The sequence below is a fragment of the Pseudonaja textilis genome, chromosome 2 (assembly GCF_049901715.1).
Source record: "Pseudonaja textilis isolate UNSWEBS1 chromosome 2, rPseTex1.2, whole genome shotgun sequence".
In the NCBI taxonomy this organism is placed as follows: domain Eukaryota; kingdom Metazoa; phylum Chordata; class Lepidosauria; order Squamata; family Elapidae; genus Pseudonaja; species Pseudonaja textilis.
In genome coordinates this window covers 226,234,774-226,246,881 of record NC_141991.1, presented here as the reverse complement: position 1 = coordinate 226,246,881, position 12,108 = coordinate 226,234,774, and the positions used below count along the sequence as shown (strand labels likewise).

The 12,108-nt window shown below is 34.5% G+C and overlaps 1 protein-coding gene across 2 annotated transcripts in view; it reads left to right on the top strand.

The window, feature by feature from the left end:
* The window catches only part of AP3B1 (adaptor related protein complex 3 subunit beta 1), a 153,906-nt gene extending 142,099 nt beyond the window's left edge, over positions 1-11,807 (top strand). For both annotated transcript variants that reach the window (XM_026717706.2, XM_026717698.2), the window contains exon 27: positions 11,052-11,807. In XM_026717706.2, the coding sequence (XP_026573491.1) occupies positions 11,052-11,205 (154 nt within the window). In that variant the 3' untranslated portion in view covers positions 11,206-11,807. The remainder of the gene's footprint in view (positions 1-11,051) is intronic.
* Positions 11,808-12,108: the final 301 nt, after the last annotated feature.

Sequence of the window (12,108 nt, the reverse complement as noted above, 5' to 3'; positions counted from 1 at the left end):
ATCCTCCTGCAGGCCTTCAGTTTGCTTTTTACTCAGCCAGTCAGGGGAGTCTCAGGCCAGCTGACAAGCCTATCAGTGCAGCTTACAAGCTTTAGGCTTACTTCCCACCTGCCAGGACTTGGCCGCCTCCTCAACTGGTCAAGGACCCAGCCACGCCTAACTTACCCTTCTGTTTTTTGCCACTTCTGAGAGACATGCCCAGCCAATGTGGGAGCTCAAGTTTCTTATAGAGAAAGCCTCATGGCAGTGTTATTCAGCAAGCAGCTGCTATTTCCTCAATCCTTTTGAAGCCTCCATTTTTAATGAAAGCTTCATTTTTAATAACAGAATCTTAAAAGTCTGGCTGAGTTTCCCTTTTTTTCTTCCTCTCAAGAGAATCAAGGTGGGCCAGCCTTGAGTTTCTTTCTCATTCCCTCTTGCATTTCAGGGCTAAGCAGATGTTTTTGTAATGTAACATCTTTCAATGTAATTCCTTTTGGAAGTTCTCTATACATTTATGCAAAAAAAATTTTTTTACAGTTTTTGGACAGGCTGAAGAAATCTCTTACTATATTGCAACTTATGCAATATTTTACAGATATTGTGCTTACTATGAAAACAACTGTATAACTGTCTATATTTTATTTTTAAAAACATATTTAAATATTCCTTGTATTTACTTGGTGAAAACAAATACTATATTAAACATATGATCTGGAATCTGGATCGTATCAACATTTAGTAGTCTTTATGGCAACATTTTACTTTATATTTTGGATTAAATCAAAGAATGTTGGAGTGTATATTACTGCACAGTGGTATATATAGAATAGAATACTTTATTGGCCAAGTGTGATTAGACATACAAGGAATTTATCTCCGGTGCATAAACAGTGTACATGCAAAACAACAAATTAGTAATAATCATAATAATGATATCAATAAGAGAAGGTAGTAGAACAGATGAGAAGTATGAAATTACATGAATAAATATACTAAGACATGACAGTACTATGGAAATTAGGTATTCAGCTGAGCAATGGCACAAGGAAAAATATATTCTTGTTTATTTTATATTCTATAATTTTGCCACAATTGTATCTTGCTACCTATTATAGTTAAAACTCAGTCTTTATTATCTGGGACAATATATGATTTTCAGCTATCACCATGAAAATAAAATTGTTTTATTGTGTAGTAAAGATTTGTCAGGATGTAGCTTTTAATATTTGAAATGTGATTCCATGGATAATCTTCACTGGGTTAGACTTCTCTGTGAACTGTGTCATGACTCCACTTCTAATGCATACAGCTGTATTTTGCCTTATCATCTTGATTTGTTGTCAGCTGCAAAGCTGACAGTTCTCATCCATATCTCCAGAATATAAACAAGTTAATAATCACATCCTTGGGATATCTGACTTGTTTACTGTACAGTATTCCATTGTGAAAAATAAACCTTTACAGTGTTTTCTGGTCTGTAATGTGCTCTTTAAGAGGACTTTGGTTAACCTAGGACTTTTTATGTTTATTCAGATATCTTTTTGGTGGAATTTTGTCAAAAGCTTTGTGGAAGTGAAAGTAACTAACCTTGCCATAGTATCCCCAGTTACGTATTGGAATAGTTCTATCTTCTAATACAGGATTTCTCAAATTTTACCATATAAAATGATAAATGAATTTGCTTATTTCTGCCTATCCCACCACTCCCCCCAGTAAAACTAAGGGTTTAATTGGGGTTTGGCAAGAAAAGAAATGAACCATCTATTCAAAGATGTACCTTTCTTTATATATTCTTGACAGTTTACTTTCAGTAGTATTGCTAGATTGTATTTTTAAAAACTTTTTTTCTTACATCCTACAAAAACAGTTTTTTCTTTCGTTTAACATCATTTTTATTGAAGACATCTTAATAAAATAAAAACTAGAAAATAAAAGTAATAAAGAATAATAAAGTTAAAAAAACGAAAAAGGAAAGGAAAGAAAAGAAAGATAATTTGTAAAGTCTTCATTAACCTTAATCATATTGTACTATAGAAAACCATGCCATCCAAACTTCAAATTGTGTGCTTCTAATTCTAAAATTATTTTATTTCTCAGCAAAATCTTCTTTTTCATCCCAACTAAGCAGCAAGCTCCAAAATATGGTTTCAAATCAGGCAGTCCCAATTGTCCTTGTTCCTTTGAAATCATTTTCTGTTTTCAAACACCAGACTTAGTCTATAAAGCCTGAATAAATAACTTTATAAAAAATGGACTATCCCTTCCCCCCACCCTGTTGTATCTGACACAGGTTTTGTGACTCCACACTTTGAGACATCCTGCTATGGTATTTATAACAAATGTCCGGATTCTACAAGTTGATGGCAGCAGGTTCATGAAAAGCTTTAACAATACAGGCTTAAGGGTCTACCAAACAGGTACACCTGCTTACAGAGGCATGCAAACAGATCATCTAATTCCTGTGTGTATCTGAAATGGAACCATCCAGCAACATTTCAATTTGTTTATTAAATTTAGAAGTTTTCCATCTCAGACAGCTCTGGGCTGCTTATATTTTGAAAAGTTAGAAAAATATAATAATAAAGAAAAATAAATCTCCATCTAGAAAAAAAAAGCATTCAATATACTAATAAATACTTATAGCATCTTCAACTACCACCAAAAAATTATTATTTATTCCCATTAGATGGTTTGAACTTTTATTTGGTTTTTTTTTGCTGCATGCAGCATGGAGCTTTTGGATGGTTACTAAATATGATTGTCTCAGGTAACAACATTTAGAGTTTTCACATTAATTATGCTCAATTTTGATATTTTAAGAAATTGTTGTTGTCTCTGTAGTTCAGTTGCTGCTCATTGTAGAAGCTTGTAGAAGCTTGTTTTATATTTTAGAGAGTACAAGTAGGTTGGGTGTTGTGAGGTATCAAGAATGAATGAATGAATGAATAAAATCAATACAATTGTTATATTCTTAAAAAATAAATCTAGAAATTTGTCTATTGATTCATGTAACTTACCAAAGTCATAAATACATTTATATCTTTTTTCTAATTCAGTATACAGCTAGAGAGATGTTTTGCCTTATATTATCAATAATGAGGTTGGTAATATTATCTTGTTGTGGAATATATAATAACTATACTGGAAATTATTAGAATTTTAAAAAGGTAATTGAAATTTGTCACCAATAAAGATAATCTTGTCATTTTGGAATATTTTTCTTTCAATGAAAAGAATTTTTTATTAAAATCCCAATTGATTTTCAATGTATATTTAAGACTTTCACATGCTATCATTTTAAATTGCATCCCATATAGATGATTGAGAAGTAAAAAATAGTCATAAGTAGTGCTTCATGTTTGTCATTTAACAGCATGAAAGTTGCATATTCATTGCAGTCAAATAGATTTAATGATATATCTAAATTCATGAGTATGTTGGGCCAGTTCATAATTCTAATTATAGTCATTTGGTATTTGTGTTGTATGAACTCTTACCCAAAAGTTTCATTGGAAGCAGATATGAAATAACTTTGCTTTTGGAGAAACAATATAACCAAAATTACCAATTAATGTTTTTTCTACCTGAAAGAAATTACATCTGACTAAATCATCAATTGTATACTTAAGAGTGCTATTACTTCTTGATGACAAAGCATTGTTATAATATGAAACTTTGTTTATTAGCAGTGCAGTTACATTCATAATCAGCTGTTAATGCAAATCACTATATTTCTATTGTTTTCTGAAAAAAATTAAACTGGAAAAATTTTTGGAAATCCTTCTTACGCAAATTAGCCTTATCTGCACAAAATATTTAATGTAAGAATACTTTCTTTTCCACCCACAAATGAACAAAACAACCCTCTTAAAATAGATACTTAGAATATTGTATGATTTTAGTTTTTAAACATTTGTATAATATATTCTTCCTGATAAACATTCATAATTTTTTGTTTTTATAGTAAATATAAGTACTATACATATTTTTTCTTACATACTCGCTAGAGATAACCACTTGGGGGAAAATGATTAAACTCTCCAACTGGCAAGGTTGGCTAATACTATGTTTGGAATTGCATCCTTATTGTTAGTAATGAACAGTGTGAAACATACAATTTTCTATACAAAACTTAAGCACTAGAAATTTCTTCTGCCTTATATCATTGAGCATGGATAAAGTCTAGAAGTGATAGTGGTCCAATTCAGTATTTCTGAAGAGTCACAGCTTTGTGAATAATAGGAATAATTGTACACAGCATAGGGAATAATTGCAAACTCTTGTTCTGGGATATGTTTGTGATGCTTATGAAGTTATGAAGCATCTCAGAATTCTAACTGTGCAGCTGCTACTGACCAACATCCATTTGTGGATGCCCCCGATGGGCATGAAAGAGATTACACTTTACAACCCAGAGAACTGTTTGTTTTAATAACCACTAGTTGACTATTCTAACATTTAAATAATGCTTTGAAACCAAATCTTCCAGCCTATAGTGTATTAATGGCCAATTTTAGCCATTAAATTCACATACCTGGGCTTGATCTAAATTTTGAATTGTTGAAGATTTTGCAAGCTAAAATGTATTAACAAAACAATTTTTCATTATGACACTTAGCTTTAAACTTAATATATCAATTTTTCTTACTTTACTTGCATTTGACTTTCAATGTTAATATTGATTTTCAAACACTTTTCCTCAGGTAATTAATAATCATCCAGTTTAAAACTCACAGCCTTCCATTCCTCTAATAATTTATAAAGTTCCAGGATGTGGTTGTCATTAGTCCTTAAAAGATACTCTCAATATCTTTCCGAATTAAAAATAGAGGCACTGAGGTATATAGATATGTATCCATGTGAATGAACTTATCCCCAATCCTGTCAGTGGAGAAGTTAATGATTATACTGACGTGATGGAATAGTTTTTCTGTGTTTCAGAGGTGGGCTCACAGAAATGTGAGTGGTTTTATGCTTAGGTATTGAATTTAATTGATTGATTTATTATGTGCTGTCAAGTCATTGTCAACCCTTAGCAAACACATAGATCAGGGGTGTCAAACTGGATTTCTTCAAGGGCCGGATCAGCATTTTAGTTCCCCTCTGTGGGCCACTGGCAGGGACAGATTCCTCCTGCAGCACCCTGCTGGCCAAAATGGTGCATGTGTGGGGTCCATGTGTGGCCTGCACCTCATTTTTGCCCCCCATGGCCTCCTGCAGCAATCTGCAGGCTGAAAACAGGCTACATGGCCCATTTTCAGACCACTTTTGGACTGTTTTTTGGCTTGTTTTCAGCCCGTATTCGGCCAATTTTTAGGCTGGTAGAGTGCTGCAGGGGGGCATAGAGGGTGAAAATGAGGTGCAGGGCCCTCACACACGGCCCATTTTAGCTGCCAGAGGCACCGCGGGTGGGTCCTTTGATATTTCCAGCCAGCCCCACGGGCCGGATTTAAGCACCCTGCAGGCCGGATCCAGCCCCTTGAGTTTGACACCCCTAACATAGATATATCTTCTCCAACATTTGACCTGTTGTCAGGTTTGCAATGGTGCATCCAACACCATTTTAATTGAGTCCACCTGCCTTGCTACTGGTCATTGTCTTCTCTTTCCTTCTAGGTTTACCATCTGTTCTTTTTATGAGTCCAAAACATGAGAATTTGAGCTAAGCTAGCTACAATATTTCAGAATTTTTCTCCATCACCAAAATACAAAAGTATCAACATTCATTCTATCATGTTTCAAAGGACAATTTTTGCTTCCACAGATGGTCAGAATTTTGATTTTTTGGTATGGACCTGTTACAATATCTCAATATGTTTTCCAAGGCCTTCATTTCTACCCTACTGAGTTTCGGTTAGTGGCATATAGATGCAGTTAAAAGTATTAGTACCCTTCCATTCCTGCCTCCCAGTTCCAGTAAATTGAAACAGATGCAAGTAAATGACATCTATTATTCTTTTTTTCATAATCCATAGAAAAGGCACTTTTTTTTTTGCAAATAATAAAACAAATACAGTTGTTCTTCAATTTAAGACAAGCTTGAATATTTGGCATCTCCCTTTTCATGTAAAGCTCTATTCTGCACTGGATGATTATTTTGTCAGCATAAAATTGCATCCTGTTATGTCTCCCTTGTATGCTTCTTTGGTATCTGTGTGTAGTCATCTCTAATCTATTGTCTGCTATATTATTCCCAATTCGCTGTCACTGTTTGGTTCTTCTGTTACTTGCAATATTTCTGTAGACAGTCCATCAAATCCTATAGTCTTCTGACCAGTTAATGATGGAGTGCATATCTAACTTCATCTTGTAGTAGTACACGTCCTTATTAATAGGGATATGTTTTAAAGTTGAATTTAATATTGAATTAACTCCATTTAACATATTCTTATTTGTGTGCAAAGATGATCTCTACAGAATGTTACTATTTATGAGCCAAAATTCCATTTTAAATAGCAGTGCGTTAGTTTTAAATCTGCCTCTGTGCTATTTGGATTTTTTTTTTTTTATGAATCAAGATAGGTATGGCAACTATCCTGATCACTGTCCACTAGAGAGCAGCACTGCTTTTATATCTGAAATTAAGAAGCGCAAAATACATGGATCACTTTTTTCTCTATGTTGTTGTCAACTGATTCTCTAAGCAGAGCATACTTGCAAGCCGGTTTATGTTTAAACCACTATGGATTATTTGTGTAAAATTAACCTTTCTGGCTGAGAGCTCAGTTTTACAATTTGATTATTATAGCTGCTTCTCAATAATGGGAACTACACAATGGTACTACTTATAATTTCCTTTTTTAACACAGAAATACTGAATTTTGCAGGAAACTAATTCTTTTTCAGAGTACAAAACATTGTAATAACCTAAGAGACATACTAAATGCCAGAATAACTATTAAATGTTGATACAAAACAAATTGATGCTTTTTGTAGTGTTTTTCAATATTAAATAACTGCACGTGCCATTCTGTTTCTCAAGCTATAATACTTATGGTTTGGTTTGAGAGTTGAATTGTGGTAACTGCATAATAAGAAGAATAAAATGAAACTAAACAATACAATTGCAATCATACTTTTCTAGACAGAGCTGTGAATCTGCCAATATAACGAAGTGGCAGAGACGGGGTTGAGGAGAGACTGGCTTGCCTTTTGTGGCTTTATTTTGTTTGAAGCACAGCCGGAGAAAATAAATAAAATTGCTGGGTATGTACAGTATATGAAATTGTAGAATCTACTTGTTTTAGAAACTCTGTTTCACCGTGTAGTTACTTCCTAAAGTGACTTTTGTTTATGACTTACAGCTCTCTTTAGGTTACTGATAAAAGAACAAGAACAATTGTTTTTATTAGTTTGGACTGGTTTATGCTAAGTTTATGGTTTACAATAGTTGCAAGATTGTAGATTCTTTTCACGTCTGCTCAAAGACTATCCTGGTATTTTGGATTGGAAGACTAATTCATTGTACAATTTCATTATTCATTTGTCAACTTTGGGCTAATTATTTTTATACAGCTAGGGCTTGGGCCTCTGGTGATGGTCTTTCTTACTAATAGGATTCTGTCTGCTTCAGCAGGCAATAAATGAAAGCTACATGCAGAGAGTAGGAAAAAAGTTGTAGCATGAATGGGCTATTATAACATTCCTGGTTAATCTGAAAAGAGGAAGAAATTGAACTTGGATCAGAACTACATGAAAGAAAGCATGCAGTTGGAAAGTGTTGCAAATCTTTTGTAGCCAGTGATTATATAAGTGAATAAACAATTAAAGTCTTTTTTTAAACAAAAGAAACAATGTAGTGGCCTTCTGATTCTGAAAATGGTGATTTCTAAATCAACTTATACATTTTTATCTTCATTTTAAGAGTGAAGAAGAGATTGGGAGCAGTATTAGTTTAAAAAAATCAGCAGATTATTACATTAAAACAGGATGTCAGACCTGCAGGCCAGATGCAAAGGGGGGAAAGTTGCGATACATCACGTGATGACATGACGACACGAGTTTGATACCCTTGCTGTAGAATTCAAATCAGGAATATTTTTCATAATTAGACTTTGCTTTACTGCTTCCTTTTAAGGACAAGGGTAACCGTATGTAATTTGAAGGGCTTTTTTTCTTTATGAAGACTTTCCTTTTAAGTGTAGATCTCTTTTTCAAAGTGGATATACATTAAAAGGATCAGCATTTAATTTCAAAACTTATGATTTATGACCATTCATTTAACGATTGTTCAAAGTTACAGTTCTGCTGAAAAGAGTGCGTTATGACTGATCCTCACATTTATGACTGTTGCAGCAATCACGTGATCAAAATTCAGGCTCATGGCAACTGCAATGTATTTACAATGACTCTAACATCCTGGGGTCATATGATCACCATTTACAGCCTTCCTAGAGGGCTTTCAAACAACAACACCTTGGGTTACTTATAAAAATAATAAAGGGTATGTGTGTGTGTGTGTGTGTGTTTGCATAGCAAAAGAGAGAAAGGCAATGGGAAAAGCCAGATTTGGTTATTGACTCTGTGGTTCATTTAATTACCATGGTGATTCACTTAACAAAAAAAAATTGTAAATATAGGCAAAACTCACTTAATGACTGCACTACTTAGCAGTTGAAGTTCCAATGTCTTAAAATCAAAACCATCCCCCATGCACTTTATATGCCAGGGTTGTACATACATATAGATAAAATAGACTAAGGGGTGGGTTTTTAAAAATTATATAGTTTAATAATTTCAAGTGTTTTATCTTGAATGTATATAAGTTGCAGATTCTTCACTTATAAGAAACATGTGAACATATGTATATAGAAGTTACAAAAGCTGCAGAGCAACCTGGTGAGGTTACAGATGAGAAATGTCTATGTATAGATGCCTTGGATGTATGGGACTGTATATTCCTTTGCCAGGTTTCCTAAGTAGCTTACCTCCATCATTTTAGAGCCACTGTATTCTCCATTAAGTCATTGTTCAACATGTTTGTGTATGTTTTCTTTACTGACACAAGTGTTCTTGAGTGTTGTCTGGGTGTTAATTTTACTGAAGTAATGTTTACCTCCCACAACCCATAATATTTGTAACCACACTTGCTTATCCTTTTAAATAGATTTGTCTTTAACAGTAAAATGCTGTGTGAGACACTACTCATCATCTGACTTGCATAAGTGCTTCCAATATTAGCTTGTCTTAGATATAATAGCAGCATTAATCCCTGCCACATGGGAAGTTAATACTTGTTTGAAGGTGGGCGGTACAGATTTCTTACTGTTACAACAAAATCTTTTTCCAAGAGATTTCAAAGAGTTTTTTTTTCTTAACTAATTACTTAAGTGACATGAAAAGCACCCAACCAGAATTGACCCCATTGTGCCTTTGGGCTATGTTTGCTTTTATAATAACATTGACTTTATATCGCTTGCAGTTTAGACTAGAACAAGACTAAAATGAACCTTGAGGCTATGAAAAACCATGAAAGCCCTAGCTCTGGTGCTTTTATTATGTGAAATCAGGCATAATCGACTTCTATAGTCCCAAGACACAAATGATAAAGAAATAGATTAATAAGAGTATTGTTTACTTAATTATCACCCTTTCCAAATTGATGGGAGAAACATAGATTTTAACATTTTGCTGAAAGAAAAAGACTAAGTAGCCCTATTGGCATTGCTTTGATGGGTATGTTTTTTTTTTTCTTCTTAGCCGTGAAGAGTGAAAATAGTATATTTAATCTAAATAAAATAAATACATTGACCTATGAAGAGTGCAGTTAGGAAAGGCTTATATTTTCCTAAATTAGTATAATGTGTTACAAGATTTTGATACTGATATACTTAATATTTTAAAAAAAGAAATTACTTTTCATTTAAAGAGAATCTGCTTCCTGCTGAAGAGGCTAATATTTTAATTAAGTCTAGAGTGAAGCTTTTTGAGTATCTGCTGATAAACTCCCACTTTTATGTTGATGGTAATTAAACAGATCCCTAAGGAGCCCAGGAGGCGCTGCGCAAGGCCCATGCTAATTGTCAGACATGAGACACTGACCAGTTGGTTTGCTCTTGAATAGCTGATGGCGTGCTGTCAGCACAGCAGTTTTATTTTTATGTATTGTGAGCTGTTGTCAGGGCTAACTGGGTCCTATTGTGGCTGAAGATGTTGCGCAAATTGAGGCAGATGGCTCTGATTCAGACACGTGTCATTCAGAAAGGGGAGAGGGAATTGGCCCCGCAAAGTGGGGTCACTGTGGGTCGCAGACCTGCTCCACACTTGTTAGTGTTTTCAAAAGCCCATGTGCAGCAACTTTGTTGTGCCTTGGGTTCTCCCTGGTTTTTTTTTTTTTTTCCACGCAGAGAAGGGGGGCAGTTTGCTTTGTGGAAGGTTGAAAAGTAGCCTCTTGCTATGTCTTTCCATCCTGTCTCTTGGGTCTGGCTCTGCATGTAGAATGAATTAACGGGATTGACAGAAGTTCATTGTGCCTAAAATGGCTTTTCAATCAGTTGCAGTGCTTAAAAGACTAGTTTTGCTTTTAATTCCATGTAATGAGTAGGTTTTTCATGTTTTGGAATTTAGTAATAGAGGATTATAGCTCATGGTTCCTTTTATTGGCTTAAAGTCATTAGAAATCTATTTAATGTTCCAATATGTAAAACTGAAAAAGATTTGTTAATTTGGAAAGTTTGAATCTTTGAGGGTACTCAAGAGTATATGTTGTGGAGGCCCTTCTTTATTGATTACCATATATGTTATATTAGCAAGATTTTGACTCCTTAATGAATGCAGTTAACCTTCAGATCAGTTATGTGCTCTGCGAAGCTGTTTCAGGCAAAATTCAAACTTAACTATTATGTTTTAAGCATTTGTAGTATTCTTCTATGCAAATTATATAGATATCATTATATAAAATTGTATTATTTTCATATAGCGTGGTGCAGTGTTAATGGTTTGGCTTTGGAACAGCTTTGTATTCTATGGGTGTCTTGTGAAGTTTCATCCCTTTAATCACTGAAACAAGCGCTGCATTTTATGTTAGTTTTCTAGGGAACCACTTACCAATTTTGTTTTTAATCTGTTAGGTTTGCGGCTAAAACTGTGCACAGTGGGTCACTTGTGCTTGTCACAGTGGAGCTGGAAGAAGGATCCACAGCACAGCTCTTCATCAACACGGAGAAGACGGTGATTGGCTCCATTCTTCTGCGGGAGCTGAAGCCTGTCCTGTCCCAGGGGTAACCCGCTTACATCTGGACTTCAGAATCTGGCACACCACAACAGTACCTGGCATCCACTACGGCTGCCTTTCGTTTATAATAATAGCCTTTCCATCTGGCGGTGGGGGAAGAATACACTCTTGACATTCTTGTCTCCTGTTTTAGAATGCTATAGTGTACATCTATCACACAAACAAGTATATTGTTCCACTCCCCCACCCCCTTTTTTCTAACCAAAGAAATATGCATTTTACTCTCGGTTAAATTTTAAATGTTAGTTACACATTTCCCTTTTAGCCTGATTTTTCCCTTCACTCTGCTAGTTTTATTATGATTTTTTTTTATTTTCTGCGAAAAAAGCTGACTTAGAAAACTTAGTTTAAAAAATCAGTTTAATTAGAACAATTAAATAATGTTTGTGGAAATCAGTCTGAAATGGTTCATCATGAGATAAGCTTTTGGGGAAATGGAATTTGGGGGCAGGGCTGTCATTTTAAAGGAATCACATTTTTAGTGTTCATTGCCCAATGGTTACGCCTGTATTAATCATTTATTTGTATCTGCTTTCTGTAGCTGCCATAATTCCTAAACATTGAGATGATAATAAAGTCACATTATGATAAATATGGGGTTTTCCCTTTTTTTCTGAGAATTGGCGACACCCCAACTGATGTGTGTGTGTGTGTGTGTGTGTATCCTACATATTTAAACACTACTAGTTTGTTTTTTAGTAAAATAGCACTAGACTACAGATATTTCATGCAAAAAGAGCTGCGGTGCAATTAGCCTTCACAGTTTTCTGGCCATGCAATCCATTTCTGCATTGGGTATCCCAGCAGAACTATTTTCCTGTGCATGTAGTTGCATCTTCAGAAGCTTTTGCGAGGACCACAAACTAGTTACATTGAACTTTTTAAAAACCTTC